The following is a 16,932-nucleotide window of genomic DNA, read 5'->3' as shown; positions in this document are numbered from 1 at the left end:
GAGGCTACTGGCTCATTCCTATGGGATGATTTTCCTTGATAAAGTCCCATTGAATCGACTGATCTCAATCAGACCGGGTGGTGTGTGAGCAGGTATTACTATCAATATGCGGACTGGTGATGCATTTATATTTAGTTTACCCCAGTTTGCCGTGTTTTTAAAGATGCATCTCTTTCTCACATTCTAAATGCTCTTATAAGAAAGCTTACACAACGTGACGTCACACGACGCTTCCATTGGCTTTCTCATGATAAAGATTAGTGAATAGAAAGCCATGTTAAAAAAAAACAAAGTGAAGATTTCTGGTGTCGGGAGCTGCCCACTGAATGATACAGCTTTGAATCATCAATGGCTGGAAAAATAAAAAGTTAGCGTTGACGGATTAAGAAAGTCCAGGGTTCAATTAAGCGATTGAGGACTCGAGAACTCGAACACAAACCGGAAGACTCTGCGGCTCTCCGGGACCAGGGCTGCAGACTCCTGGACTATTGCAAGCGCAAAGCCAGTACGATGTTTGTGTGTTTATGAGTTACTAACAATCCCTTTAGACTGTAAAGAAATGGAGCTCTAGCATGTGATTAACCGCGCAAACAAGACAGGATGTGAAAACAAACAGTGAAACGAAATGCGAGAGTGACTGAACACCGTCACCGTTTCAAACAAACACAAGATGACCCGGAAGATGGGGTCAAGTTATTTTTTTAAATGTATTTTTGCTATTGTTGCAATTATTGTTATTAAGAATGTATTTTTGTATAAAATATGCAAAAGTACATAGGCAGAGTGTATCTCTCTCTCTCTCTCTCTCTCTCTCTCTCCTGTTCTTATTTGTGTGTGAGTGGGTGGAGAGAGAGAGAGAGACAGACATACATACATACATACATACATACATACCTACATACATACATACATACATACATACATACATACATACATACATACATACATACATACATACATACATACATACATACATACATACATACATACATACATACATACATGCATGCATGCAGGCTCAGTTTGTCGGCTCCTCAGGAGCTGCGACTTGTGCAGTTCAAACATAGATAAAGAACTTATTGCTCCGAAGCCAGTGTGACACAGTCATTAAGGGGACGGCAGTAGCTGTGCTAGGGGAGAGGAAAGTGAAACTGATAGCTAGCATGCCTCAGTGCCTGAAGCGGTGCGCCTGCAATTGTGTATGCGGTGACGCCGTGCTACAAACCGTTTGATCCCGTACTACAGAACACGAATTCCCTCGATCTGAACACCAATGTCCGAGTCTCCAATGGTGTCCAGCCGCCCGGTTGACGTGATTCTGCGGACTATTCCTTTCCTTCACAGCGAGTGAAATTAATTTCGCCTGCTGAATAATGTTCTAAAGCTGTTGAATAATGTTCCCTTGTTAACATATTGAATTCCACACCCTCTATATAGAATGAACTCCCTCAGCTTCATAGAGTCCAATGAAAGCTGCTGAATAATGTTCCCTTGTTAATATATTGAATTCCACACCCTCAATATAGAATGAACTCCCTCAGCTTCATAGAGTCCAATGAAAGCTGCTGAATAATGTTCCCTTGTTAACATATTGAATTCCACACCCTCAATATAGAATGAACTCCCTCAGCTTCATAGAGTCCAATGAAAGCTGCTGAATAATGTTCCCTTGTTAACATATTGAATTCCACACCCTCAATATAGAATGAACTCCCTCAGCTTCATAGAGTCCAATGAAAGCTGCTGAATAATGTTCCCTTGTTAACATATTGAATTCCACCCCCTCTATATAGAATGAACTCCCTCAGCTTCAGAGTCCAATGAAAGCTGCTGAATAATGTTCCCTTGTTAACATATTGAATTCCACACCCTCTATATAGAATTAACTCCCTCAGCTTCATAGAGTCCAATGAAAGCTGCTGAATAATGTTCCCTTGTTAACATATTGAATTCCACCCCCTCTATATAGAATTAACTCCCTCAGCTTCATAGAGATATCATTTTGTAGTTTCTTTGATTACATGATGTTAAATAAAATATCTAAATCATGTTCAAATAGTTCATTTTTTATTGTTATGACTCAATCCTAAAACTCTAGGTTATGAAAAACTGTATCTGTACATTCTGCTTGTCGTGTTGCACAGAGGAAACGCTGACAGAATTGTGGTTTCACTTCACATTAAAAGCATCTCTGAGAAGCCAAACAACAGGTTTTGCATCTTTCTCAAGAAGCTCGTTGTTTTTTCATTTTTTCTTTTATTTATTTTTAAATGATCGCCAGATCGCTAAAGGAGAAAATTCTCCAATGCATTTTTTGCAATATTAAAATAATAATAATAACAATAATTCGACCAATGCAACTTTTGCAAAATGAGAAAAAAAAATATCTACAACTGCATGCGTTTTTCTAATATGATTAAAATATTTTGCAGTGAGTGAAAAGCAGTCGTCACCTTAGGTGATGGTGGTGGTAGGAGGGCGGGGGTGATGGTGCGGGGGCGGGGGTGAAATAAACTCCTAATTTGGAGGGAAACGCTGAGTGGCTTCATTCGACTTGTCAGGTAAGTGCATTTCAAGTTCCTGTAACCGTTTCCTGCTCTTGATAATCTTTATAACACAGCGCTGCTATTGTCTCTCTCCTCATAACGATTAGTGTATGAAAAAGAGAAGTCACAAAGTGAAGATTCACTCCGGCTCTTCTGGATTTGAGGTAAGACGGATCAACCGCTTCTATTTGTTTTTCATCCCAGCTGATTTTGCGTCTCTGTTCATTCCGATTCATTCTCCTATTCCAGTCCAGCGCTGAAGAAAGTTACTCTGCTGAAAATATCCACTTGTTTCTTTCTCCAGATTCGTTTTCAGGAGGGAAGCACCAAACCCAATATAAACACATTTGCAAAATACTCTTAATAAATGAACGTATTATTGCATTCACGGGTTAATTTGTAGATACAAAGATAACGGATCTTATCATGAATTAAGGAAGTGCGATCGCATTTTTTATTTATGGGAGGTGGCGGAGGGGGGGAGGGGGGGGAGGGGGGGTCGTGTCTTATTGCTGGTGTCGCAAACAATACCAACGGGCGGATCGACTGATCTGATGAATAGGAGCGACTCTGTTGTTAAGTGCGTTCCGGCCCAAATTGTCCCCTGATTGTATTATTTATTAATCTATTAGAAGCAGATTGGTGTTTTTTTATTTTTAATATTTGCATTGGATCTTCTCTGTATTATGCTTGTTATTATTTGTTCAAATACCTTTCACGTGTACAAAAATACCCAAGGTTTTTTTCATTTGTTTCCTGACACAAGATATCACATTATTTTTACATACAGTTACCCATTTATACAGTTGGGTTTTTACTGGAGCAATCTAGGTAAAGTACCTTGCTCAAGGGTACAGCAGCAGTGTCCCCCACCTGGGATTGAACCCACGACCCTCCGGTCAAGAGTCCAGAGCCCTAACCACTACTACTGATATCTTGTAACAATTGTAAGTCACCCTGGATAAGGGCGTCTGCTAAGAAAGAAATAATAAGGACATTCATTAATTTGACGTCTGCAAATGTGTTTGTTCTTTTTGTGTATAACCTGGCCCCGGTCATGTCTAGTTTATTTTTCCTCCATCCTTTATTGTGACTGAGCTGGAGTAACTACTGTGACTTGGAGTTTTTATGAATATTTGATTACAGTAAATATTCTTTCCTTTGTAGAATCCACACGTCCCACAAACAGGTCTGTGAAGTTCTTATCCGGTTGGTGAAGAAGGAACAGCGGAGATGAATCCCGCAGCGCTCTCGATTCTTCTCCTGTCTGCCGCGGCATTTTTTTTCACGGTTACACAGATTTCTCCATTTGAAATGTACCCATTGCCTAATGTTTAGTTCGCTGTGAAAATTGCCGTTTCTTAAAGAACAGTCTAAATATCCACTTGTTTAATCAATTAAAAATAAATCAGGCCAATGTTTGCCTGATTGAGGCGCTGCCTGTCACGCTGCGTTCAGGAACCTGGCAGCCGGTTTAGTTTGCTTCCTTCCTGGTAAATGATTGAACCCACACTGCGCAGAGCTGCGCGGTTTCTTTGGCTCTGGCGCGCCAGTAGGTTAAGGATGTAAAAACAGCAGGGACTGTTTCACCTCATCGGTCTAGAAAGGGCGCCCTCTACAGCGACCCCTACCGGCCAGACGCCCAGAGAGTTTAGAGCAGGCACCTGCATGGCTCACTTTTGTCCTCCAGAGGTCGCCCGTTCTCGAGTTCTGGTGCAAAAGGAAGCTGCCTTTGCCGTGGGGTCAATATTTAGGAACATTTGATTGAATAACTGTAGAAAGAATGATCCGCGTTCAATGTGACAAAGCGACTGGTTTCTGCTTATGTTAATATTATGTTTAAATCGTGAAATATCTTGAACTCTCTAGACTGTGAAGTAAGCAAGTTTTATGGTGAAAAAAACAGCCCTCTTTAGAATTCATCTGACTGAGAAATGTCGTTTGGGGCTGACCACGATTGTACAGCAGCGGGCAAACGTTTTGTAGCACCTACAATTTTAGGACTGAGACAATTAAATAAATAAAAAATAATATATTTCTCCTTTATACAACATATCGAAACGCTGGGCAGCTGGCTCTTTGAGCTAATATATTATTATTATTATTATTATTGTTATTATTTATTTATTTCTTAGCAGACGCCCTTATCCAGGGCGACTTACAGTCGTAAACAAAAATACATTTCAAGAATCACAGTACAAGTATTAATAAAATTAAGAGCAAGATAAATACAATGACTTCGGTTCTAGCAAGTACAAGTGTGACAAAATACGATTCAATAACGGAGCAGATAAAAGTGACAGTGATAGTTACATCAGGATACAATTAAATACAAAATACTACAGATTAAATAACACTTGTGACAGATTACAGTACTCTAAAGTACAGGATTAAATGCATATATATATATATATATATATATATATATATATATATATATATATATATATATATATATATATATATATATATATATATATATATATAGTCTACCAGCCATAATAGTATTTCAGAATTTCATTTTAGATTTCGAAATGTCACATTTCAGTGTCAGTTTTTTATTAAATATATGGGGAAAACTACAAAGCGCTGGTGTGTAATTCAATATGTTAATGTAACATTATTCAGCAGGTTTCATTCAACTTAGTTAATTCTGTAGGGTTTTGCAAAACCTATGGTCGCAGCTGTACAATACATTGCAAATATATAAACTCATAGCTTCTCTGAAGACCCGCATTCACACACCCATCCGGCTTTGTAATAAATTACAGATGTTCTGCAGCAAGCCGGGCTGTGTGTGTTTCTGATTTCTAAATGAAATGCAAGTCTTTATTTTATTTTGTATGTTGATTGCATTTCGCGTGGGGGATGTTTTTGCATTGTGGTTTGTTATTAAGTGAAGCTAATATTACACTTGGCTGCAAAGCATCGCGCTTCTATTGCTTTACAATGCGCGTGTCAGGCATGCCCGGGCTCGTGCGGGTCATTAAACTGGGGTTCTGATGCGCGTGTTCTTTATTGTTTTTTTTTCAGAAAAAATGTGAGGACCCAACACCAATGGACATGGCTGAAGATGCCCTTGATGATAAATATCGCGCCTGTAGAGATGAAATGTTAAAAAAATTTAACCGTGAATATATTCTTCTAAAAGAATTAAATGCATACAAAGAAGTACGACAGGCATGGATAGAAGCAGAAGAAAGAATGAAGAAGCTAAACTCTCAGGAACTGAGTCTTCTCCAAGCCACGGCAATCCATGTTTACACTATGGACAGTAAGCATAGTCACAGCTCCACGTTAAACAAAGCAGTTAGAACAGTAGGAAAAAATTACAGCAACTTTCCATTCAAGGCGTGGCATTTTCATTTGACAGACGCCCTGCAAACACTGAAAGCCAAGGAGCCGAAATGCTATGACGTGTTCAGAGGAGTACAAAATCGTACGAAGGTTGTAGGGGACATTGTACGTTTTGGGTACTTTGCTTCAACCTCTGAAAACAAAAGCGTGGCAGAGGGGTTTAGAAAAGGAACAGGGGGCTCCACAAAAGGAACATTGTTCACAATAACAAGCTGCTTTGGTGTGTCCATTGAAAAGTATTCATACAATAAATCGCAACAAGAGGTGCTCATTCCACCTTTTGAAATATTTCGAGTGACTAAAGTGAATGGAAATGAAATCCAACTGGAACATATTATGGGAGGCGCCACTGTGTTTAAAATCCAGCACACTCTGACTGTCTTCTGTGTTATTTGGCCACTCATACTCATGCAAACACACTAGATACCTCTGTATTACTCTATTACTACTACTACTACAAAAAAAAGCTGTTTAAATGTAAAAGTAAACAATTTTCTTCTTCTCTGTCTGATTTAAATCTGCAGCTTAATAAAAAAAAATCATTTGCAAATCAATAAAGAATGCTGTTTGGTCTTTAATCTTGAAACATACCTGCAAACTAGCAACCCATGGGGACGTGTGATGCAGGGATGGTAATCAGACTCCTGTTCCACAGCAGTGTCATCCAGTCCAGGTTTTACTACCAGCTTGATCAGCCCCCAGTGTGTCTAGCTAACAAGCTCAGGTGTGTCTTATTATTAAACTCCTAGTGAAACCAGGACTGGATCACACTGCTATTATTATTTATTTCTTAGCAGACGCCCTTATCCAGGGCGACCTACAATTGTTACAAGATATCACATTATTTTTACGTAAAATTCCCCATTTATACAGTTGGGTTTCTACTGGAGCAATCTAGGTAAAGTACCTTGATCAAGAGTACAGCAGCAGTGTCCCCCACCAGGGATTGAACCCACGACACTGCTGCCCTATACATAGGTATTACTACCAGTGTGAGGAATGGTGATGCATTTACATTTAGTTTACCCCAGTTTGCCGTGTTTTTAAAGATGAATCTCTTTCTCACATTCTAAATGCTCTTATAAGAAAGCTTACACAACGTGACGTCACACGACGCTTCCATTGGCTTTCTCATGATAAAGATTAGTGAATAGAAAGCCATGTTCAAAAAAACAAAGTGAAGATTGCTGGTGTCGGGAGCTGCCCACTGAATGATACAGCTTTAAATCATCAATGGCTGGAAAAATAAAAAGTTAGCGTTGACGGATTAAGAAAGTCCAGGGTTCAATTAAGCGATTGAGAACTCGAGAACTCGAACACAAAGCGGAAGACTCTGCGGCTCTCCGGGACCAGGGCTGCAGACCCCTGGACTAATGCAAGCGCAAAGCCAGTAAGATGTTTGTGTGTTTATGAGTTACTAACAATCCCTTTAAACTGTAAAGAAACGGAGCTCTAGCATGTGATGAACCGCACAAACAAGACAGGATGTGAAAACAAACAGTGAAACGAAATGCGAGAGTGACTGAACACCGTCACCGTTTCAAACAAACACAAGATGACCCGGAAGATGGGGTCAAGTTATTTTTTTAAATGTATTTTTGCTATTGTTGCAATTATTGTTATTAAGAATGTATTTTTGTATAAAATATGCAAAAGTACATAGGCAGAGTGTATCTCTCTCTCTCTCTCTCTCTCTCTCTCTCTCTCTCCTGTTCTTATTTGTGTGTGAGTGGGTGGAGAGAGAGAGAGAGACAGACATACATACATACCTACATACATACATACATACATACATACATACATACATACATGCATACATACATACATACATACATACATACATACATACATACATACATACATGCATGCATGCAGGCTCAGTTTGTCGGCTCCTCAGGAGCTGCGACTTGTGCAGTTCAAACATAGATAAAGAACTTATTGCTCCGAAGCCAGTGTGACACAGTCATTAAGGAGACGGCAGTAGCTGTGCTAGGGGAGAGGAAAGTGAAACTGATAGCTAGCATGCCTCAGTACCTGAAGCGGTGCGCCTGCAATTGTGTATGCGGTGACGCCGTGCTACAAACCGTTTGTATCCCGTACTACAGAACACGAATTCCCTCGATCTGAACACCAATATCCGAGTCTCCAATGGTGTCCAGCCGCCCGGTTGACGTGATTCTGCGGACTATTCCTCTCCTTCACAGCGAGTGAAATTAATTTCGCCTTGTTTAAACTTTAATTCCTACCCAAAAAATCTATTTAAAGGACTTGGTAAAAAGGGAGATGAATCCCGCAGCGCTCTCGATTCTTCTCCTGTCTGCCGCGGGACTGCTGGAGCTTCCACAGGTTGTGCTTCTATAGATTTCATTGTTCTGCGCTTACCTGCTTGTCTTTCATAACTAAGGCTGGATTTTTTTTTTAAGGTTATCGCAGATTTCACTTCATGAAAGGAAGTGTGTAAATATGCATATTAATGATCTCTTGTTAATTAATTAATACTGCAAAACGTTTGCCTGATTGACTGACGCGAGTTAGCTTCCTTCCTGTAAATGATTGAACACACGACTGCGCAGAGCTGCGCGGTTTCTTTAAAATGCCTTCAACGCAAAAAGACACCGGCTGCATCAAAGATCAGAAATATATTTAATCTAAAGATCGATCTGTCCAGCGCAAGAAGGGGGCATTCACCTGCGTTGTTATTTTTTACAGTTAATGATTTACAGATCCATGCCACTTTGTAATAATCTACACATGTTCTGCAGCAAGCCGGGCTGTGAGTGTTTCTGATTTCTAAACGAAATGCAAGTCTTTATTTTATTTGGTATGTTGATTGCATTTCGCGTGGGGGATGTTATTGCATTGTGGTTTATTATTAAGTGAAGCTAATATTACACTTGTTTGCAAAGCATCGTGCTTCTATTGTTTACAATGCGCGTGTCAGGGACGCCCGCGCTCGTGCGGGTCGTTAAACTGGGGTTCTGATGCGCGTGTTCTTTACTGTTGTGTTTTATTCTCTCCCGCAGATGAAATGTGACTCCTCAATACCAGTGGACCTCGCTGAAGATGCCCTTGATGATCAATATCAGGGATACAGAGAGACGATGTTAAAAAATATTAACACAACTCATCTTCCATCAGAATTAAATAAAAACCCAGCACTTAAAAAGGCGTGGAAAATCGCACAGAGAGAAACGAAAAGACAACGCCATAAGGAACTGAGTTTGGAGCAAGCCACGGCCATCTATGTTTACACCATGGATGACGTTTACAGCGCGTTCAACGCCGCGATCCGAACAGGAGGCACACGTTACAGCGAATTCCCGTTCAAGGCGTTGCATTTCCATTTGACAGACGCCCTGAAGGCTCTGAGACCCAATAAGAATACATGTTATGATGTGTTCAGAGGAGTTAAAGTAAAATTCAAGACGGCTGAAGATAAAACTGTTCGATTCGGGCAGTTTGCATCAGCCTCTCTAAACCAAAGTGTCGCGGAGGGCTTTGGAAACGCAACGCTGTTCGCAATAAGAACCTGCCTCGGCGTGCCCATTAAAAAGTATTCAGAGAAACCACAGCAGGAAGAGGTGCTGATTCCACCTTTTGAAGCATTTAAAGTGATGAAAGTCAATGGAAATGAAATCCGACTGGAGCATATTGCAGACCAGAGGAGTCATTTCAACTGTCTGGAGTGTGTTACTGTCTTTAAACCCCAGTGCGCTTTTAATAAGTACTCATACTCGTGTAATTGAACTAGACACTGTGCAGGAGCATTGGGGGAGTAATCCCATCTCTGTTAACGTGATAATCGATACAGCTCTGGATAAAAGAGTTACGTCATCACCTTCTGGTCATCAGTGTGGAGTAGTGGTTAGGGGCTCTGGACTCTTGACCGGAGGGTCGTGGGTTCAATCCCAGGTGGGGGACACTGCTGCTGTACCCTTGAGCAAGGTACTTTACCTAGATTGCTCCAGTAAAAAACCCAACTGTATAAATGGGTAAAAATAATGTGATATCTTGTAACAATTGTAAGTCGCCCTGGATAAGGGTGTCTGCTAAGAATATTAAATAATATTAAACTAACACGTGTTGCTTCATAAAGTCGAATGAAACCTGCTAAATAATATTACTTTAACACAGCGTATTACTGTTTTGTGTGTATTACTGTATTACTAAAGAATAAACAAACTAACAAACAAAAAACCTTGTTTAAATGTGATCCGTCTTGAACCGATTCGTTTTCTTTCTCGTCCGGTTCCCATAGCAGCTGATCGATCTCAGAACTTCGTCAAGTCGGGTCTTTAAGGATCCCGGTTATTCTGCCTCGACAGCATGACTACCCTGGGCAGCCCCTTCCATCCCCTCACCCCTCTCTGTGAAGTCATACAAAGATTCATACAAATGAAAACTTTGACTTTGGTCTCAAAGCTGGATGGGTGAGATAATTATATGACTGTTGTCCCATGATACACTGCTGTGTGTTTCCTTGAGGAGTCTGTGTTCAACTGTGCAGATCTGGACACAAGCGTAGCATCCTCACCTTATAGAATGAACTGCTTCATAGAGTCCAATGAAAGCTGCTGAATAATGTTCCCTTGTTAACATATTGAATTCCACACCCTCTATATAGAATGAACTCCCTCAGCTTCATAGAGATATCATTTTGTAGTTTCTTTGATTACAAGATGTTAAATAAAATATCTAAATCATGTTCAAATAGTTTATTTTTTATTGTTATGTCTCAATCCTAAAACTCTAGGTTATGAAAAACCGTAGCTGTACATTCTGCTTGTCCTGTCGCACACAGGAAATGCTGACAGAATTGTGGTTTCACTTCACATTAAAAGCGTCTCTGAGCAGCCAAACCACAGGTATTGCATCTTTCTCAAGAAGCTCGTGGTTTTGTTAAAACAAGCCAGCAGACACTTGGAGTCTGAAGAGTGTGTCTGTCTGTCTGCATTAGCACCAGAGGTCATTTAGGGTTCAGATATGCATTTGTCGTAATAGGAGAAAAATCTACAATGCATTTTTGTAATAGGAGAAAAATCTACAATGCATTTTTATAATAGGAGAAAAATCTGCAATGCATTTTTATAATAGGAGAAAAATCTGCAATGCATTTTTGTAATAGGAGAAAAATCTACAATGCATTTTTATAATAGGAGAAAAATCTGCAATGCATTTTTGTAATAGGAGAAAAATCTACAATGCATTTTTGTAATAAGAGAAAAATCTGCAATGCATTTTTGTAATAGGAGAAAAATCTACAATGCATTTTTGTAATAGGAGAAAAATCTACAATGCATGGTTGTAATATGATGGGGGTGAAAACAACACCTCACTTGTAAATAGTGATTTTATTTTGTGTTATATTTATTACTTTATATTTGAGCTAGTTTCACATTAAAAGCGTCTCTGAGCAGCCAAACCACAGGTTTTGCATCTTTCTCAAGAAGCTCGTTGTTTTTTCTTTTTTTCTTTTATTTTTTTTCTTTTTTTTAAATGATCGCCAGATCGCTACAGGAGAAAATTCTCCAATGCATTTTTTGCAATATTAAAAAAAAATAATAATAACAATAATTCGACCAATGCAACTTTTGCAAAATGAGAAGAAAAAAAATATCTACAACTGCATGCGTTTTTCTAATATGATTAAAATATTTTGCAATGAGTGAAAAGCAGTCGTCACCTTAGGTGATGGTGGTGGTAGGGGGGCGGGGGTGATGGTGGGGGAGCGGGGGTGAAATAAACTCCTAATTTGGAGGGAAACGCTGAGTGGCTTCTTTCGACTTGTCAGGTAAGTGCATTTCAAGTTCCTGTAACCGTTTCCTTTCTTGATAATCTTTAAAACACAGCGCTGCTATTGGCTCACTCACGCTAGAGATTAGTGTATAAAAAGAGGAGTCAAAAAGTGAAGATTCACTCCGGCTCTTCTGAATTCGAGGTAAGACGGATCAACCGCTTCTATTTGTTTTTCATCCCAGCTGATTTTGCGTCTCTGTTAATTCTGATTAATTCTCTTATTCAAGTCCAAGGCTGAAGAAAGTTACTCTGCTTAAAATATCTACTTGTTTCTTTCTCCAGATTCGTTTTCACGGGGAAACTCAATATAAACACATTTTCAAAACACGATTTATAAATGAACTTATTATTGCATTCAGGGGTTAATTTGTAGATACGGTTCTCCCCACTCGCTCAAAAAGGCATCAGATCTGGGATCCGGCACAAATTAACCCCTGTATTATTTATTAATCTATTAGAAGCAGATTGGTGTTTTTATATATATATATATATATATATATATATATATATATATATATATATATATATATATTTGCATTGGATCTTCTCTGTATTATGCTTGTTATTATTTGTTCAAATACCTTTCACGTGTACAAAAATACCCAAGGTTTTTTTGTTTCTTAGCAGACGCCCTTATCCAGGGCGACTTACAATTGTTACAAGATATCACATTATTTTTACATACAATTACCCATTTATACAGCTGGGTTTTTACTGGAGCAATCTAGGTAAAGTACCTTGCTCAAGGGTACAGCAGCAGTGTCCCCCCCACCTGGGATTGAACCCACGACTCTCCGGTCAAGAGTCCAGAGCCCTAACCACTACTCCACACTGCTGCCCGTTGCACGGTTGCACAAAGGTGTGGAGTGTGTAGTGGTGAGGGTCGTGGGTTCAATCCCAGGTGGGGGGGGACACTGCTGCTGTACCCTTGAGCAAGGTGCTTTACCTAGAATGCTCCAGTAAAAACCCAACTGTATAAATGGGTAATTGTATGTAAAAATAATGTGATATCTTGTAACAATTGTAAGTCGCCCTGGATAAGGGTGTCTGCTAAGAAATAAATAATAATAATAAGGAAATATTTAATAACAGTAAATATTCCTTCCTTTGTTGTTAGATTCCTCGCACGTCCTACAAACAGGTCTGTGAAGTTCTTATCCGGTTGGTGAAGAAGGAACAGCGGAGATGAATCCCGCAGCGCTCTCGATTCTTCTTCTGTCTGCCGCGGCATTGCTGGAGCTTCCACAGGTTGTGCTTCTATAGATTTCATTGTTCTGCGCTTACCTGCTTGTCTTTCGTAACTAAGACTATTATTTTTTTTCACGGTTATCACAGATTTCTCGATTTCCGTGAAGTGTACCCATTGCCTAATGTTTAGTTCGCCGTGAAAATTGCCGTTTCTTTTGTAGCACCGTGAATTTTAGGATTGAAACAATTAAATAAATAAAAAATAATATATTTCTCCTTTATACAACATATCGAAACGCTGGGCAGCTGGCTCTTTGAGCTAATATATTATTATTATTATTATTATTATTTATTTATTATTTATTTCTTAGCAGACGCCCTTAACTTACAGTCGTAAACAAAAAATACATTTCAAGAATCACAGTACAAGTATTAATACAATTAAGAGCAAGATAAATACAATGACTTTGGTTCTAGCAAGTACAAGTGTGACAAAATACGATTCAATAACAGAGCAGATAACAGTGTCAGTGATAGTTACATCAGGATATAATTAAATACAAAATACTACAGATTAAATAACACTTGTGACAGATTACAGTACTCTAAAGTACAGGATTAAGTGCATATATATATATATATATATATATATATATATATATATATATATATATATATATATATATATATATATATATTTGCGATATAATTTTATATGTAATACTATTATGTATGGTAGACTATATATATATATATATATATATATATATATATATATATATAGTCTACCAGTCATAATAGTATTACAGAATTTCAGTTTAGATTTCAAAATGTCACATTTTATAATTTGTCAGTTTTTTATTAAATATATGTGGAAAACTATAAAGCGGTGTGTAATTCAATACGTTAATGTAACATTATTCAGCAGGTTTCATTCAACTTAGTTAATTCTGTAGGGTTTTGCAAAACCTATGGCCGCAGCTGTACAATGTATTGCAAATATATAAGCTCATAGCTTCTCTGAAGACCCGCATTCACACACCCATCCGCTTTGTAATAAGCTACAGATGTTCTGCAGCAAGCCGGGCTGTGTGTGTTTCTGAGTTCTAAATGAAATGCAAGTCTTTATTTTATTTTGTATGTTGATTGCATTTCGCGTGGGGGGTGTTTTTGCATTGTGGTTTGTTATTAAGTGAAGCTAATATTACACTTGGCTGCAAAGCATCGCGCTTCTATTGCTTTACAATGCGCGTGTCAGGCATGCCCGGGCTCGTGCGGGTCATTAAACTGGGGTTCTGATGCGCGTGTTCTTTACTGTTGTGGTTTTTTTTTCAGATAAAATGTGAGGACCCAATAGAAATGAACTTGGCTGAAGATGCCCTCGATGATCAATATGACGGCTGTAGAAATGAAATGTTAAAGAAATTTAACCATGAATATATTCTAAAAGAATTAGGTGCATACCCAAAACTACATGAGGCATGGATAGAAGCAGAGAAAATAATGAACGATTCAAAATATAAGGAATTGAGTCTTCTCCAAGCCACGGCAATCCGTGTTTACACTATGGACAGTAAGCATAATCACAGCGCCACGTTAAACGATAAAGTTAGAACAGGAGGAAACAATTACAGCAACTTTCCATTCAAGGCGTGGCATTTTCATTTGACAGACGCCCTGCAAACACTGAAAGCCAAGGAGCCGAAATGCTATGACGTGTTCAGAGGAGTAAAAAATCGTACGAAGGTTGTAGGGGACATTGTACGATTTGGGCAGTTTGCTTCAACCTTTGTAGAACAAAGTGAAGCGGAGGGCTTTGGAAAAGGAACGCTGTTCAAAATAAAAACCTGCCTCGGAGTGTCCATTAAAAAATATTCAGAGAGATCAAAGCAGGAAGAGGTGCTGATTCCTCCTTTTGAGAGATTTAAAGTGATGGAAGACAAGGGAACTGAAATCCGACTGGGAAATATTACAAACCACGAAAGTTATTTCAACTGTCGCGGAGGCGCCACTGTGTTTATAATCCAGCACACTCTGACTGTCTCCTGTGTTATTTGGTCGCTCATACTCATGCAAATACTGTAGATACTGCAGGAGCATTGGGGGAGCAATCCCATCTGTATTGACGTGGTCATCGATACAGCTCTGGCGAAAAGATTTGAATCACCCTATGCAACTAACAAAAATCGCTTCATGAAGTCGAATGAAATCTGCTGAATAATGTTAACAAATTGAAGTACAAGCCGCTTTTAAGTTGTTTCATATACTTTTGAGCGCGCATACTTTTGTATTAGTATAAAAAAAAAATGCTGTTTAAATGTAAAAGTAATCAATTTTCTTCTTCTCTGTCTGATTTAAATCTGCAGCTTAATAAAAAGCATTTGCAAATCAATAAAGAATGTTGTTTGGTCTTTAATGTTGAAACCCACCTGCAAACAAATCTCACGGTGACGCTCCCCTGCCGGTAATCCAGCGCGTGCAGGCGTCACGTGACGAGAGGGACTTTCTTCAGCACACCTAACTAATTTAATGCTAGTGCTGATCGGGGTCTGCGAAACCGGCCCTTACGCGCTGTGGTGGCTTCGTGCTGAAGTCTAGAGAGTGAGTGAATGTTGTGTAGAGTGGATGCAACTATGACTGGATGGTTCCAACACATCAAACTGGATCACGCAACACACTTCACAGTGCTTTGTAAGAGGGAGGTAAGTAGGACTGACAAAAAGTGTACCTGCTAGCTAGTCTGAAGCTATAGGGTGTCAGAATATTACATTTTTTCAGCGTTTTATTTTAACTATAACTAGCTTTTTATCTTACATTACTTTCACATTTTATAATTAAAACCGCATTTTTTTTTTAAAAGAGAAATACAATTTTATTGATTTTTAGACTGTTTTTTTTTCAATTCAAGATTTGATTTATTTATTGATTGATTTGTAAAGCGCTTTGGGATCCTTGTGAAATAAGGCACTATAGAAATTTGAATTATTTTTTAATTTCTTAATAGACGCCCTTATCCAGGGCGACTTATAATTGTTACAAGATATCACATTATTTTTTACATACAATTACCCATTTATACAGTTGGGTTTTTACTGGAGCAATCTAGGTAAAGTACCTTGCTCAAGGGTACAGCAGCAGTGTGCCCCACCTGGGATTGAACCCACGACCCTCTGGTCAAGAGTCCAGAGCCTTAACCACTACTCCACACTGCCGCCCTATACATAGGTATTACTACCAGTGTGAGGAATGGTTATGCATTTATATTTAGTTTACCCCGGTTTGCCGTGTTTTTAAAGATGAATCTCTTTCTCACATTCTAAATGCTCTTATAAGAAAGCTTACACAACGTGACGTCACACGACGCTTCCATTGGCTTTCTCATGATAAAGATTAGTGAATAGAAAGCCATGTTCAAAAAAACAAAGTGAAGATTGCTGGTGTCGGGAGCTGCCCACTGAATGATACAGCTTTAAATCATCAATGGCTGGAAAAATAAAAAGTTAGCGTTGACGGATTAAGAAAGTCCAGGGTTCAATTAAGCGATTGAGAACTCGAGAACTCGAACACAAACCGGAAGACTCTGCGGCTCTCCGGGACCAGGGCTGCAGACCCCTGGACTAATGCAAGCGCAAAGCCAGTAAGATGTTTGTGTGTTTATGAGTTACTAACAATCCCTTTAAACTGTAAAGAAACGGAGCTCTAGCATGTGATGAACCGCACAAACAAGACAGGATGTGAAAACAAACAGTGAAACGAAATGCGAGAGTGACTGAACACCGTCACCGTTTCAAACAAACACAAGATGACCCGGAAGATGGGGTCAAGTTATTTTTTTAAATGTATTTTTGCTATTGTTGCAATTATTGTTATTAAGAATGTATTTTTGTATAAAATATGCAAAAGTACATAGGCAGAGTGTATCTCTCTCTCTCTCTCTCTCTCTCTCTCTCTCTCTCTCTCTCTCTCTCTCTCTCTCTCTCTCTCTCTCTCTCCTGTTCTTATTTGTGTGTGAGTGGGTGGAGAGAGAGAGAGAGACAGACATACA

General features: G+C 39.0%; 1 protein-coding gene across 3 annotated transcripts; it reads left to right on the top strand.

Annotated features, from left to right (window-relative positions):
• The first annotated feature begins 2,571 nt into the window (after nt 1–2,571).
• On the top strand, nt 2,572–6,351 carry LOC117410156 (NAD(P)(+)--arginine ADP-ribosyltransferase 1-like). 3 transcript variants are annotated; one of them, XM_059021746.1, is made up of 3 exons: nt 2,586–2,710; nt 3,714–3,836; nt 5,580–6,351. In XM_059021746.1, the coding sequence occupies exons 2-3, from the start codon at nt 3,780–3,782 to the stop codon at nt 6,324–6,326; spliced, it is 804 nt and encodes a 267-aa protein (XP_058877729.1). In that variant the 5' UTR covers nt 2,586–2,710; nt 3,714–3,779; the 3' UTR covers nt 6,327–6,351. The 3 variants fall into 3 exon arrangements, with proteins under 3 accessions (XP_058877730.1, XP_058877729.1, XP_058877731.1); XM_059021747.1 differs by lacking the exon at nt 3,714–3,836 and having other exon boundaries at nt 2,572–2,710; XM_059021748.1 differs by lacking the exon at nt 2,586–2,710 and having other exon boundaries at nt 3,072–3,862.
• The last annotated feature ends 10,581 nt before the right edge of the window (nt 6,352–16,932 follow it).

The sequence above is a fragment of the Acipenser ruthenus genome, unplaced genomic scaffold (assembly GCF_902713425.1).
Source record: "Acipenser ruthenus unplaced genomic scaffold, fAciRut3.2 maternal haplotype, whole genome shotgun sequence".
Classification (NCBI taxonomy): domain Eukaryota; kingdom Metazoa; phylum Chordata; class Actinopteri; order Acipenseriformes; family Acipenseridae; genus Acipenser; species Acipenser ruthenus.
This window is presented reverse-complemented; position numbering and strand designations above follow the sequence as displayed.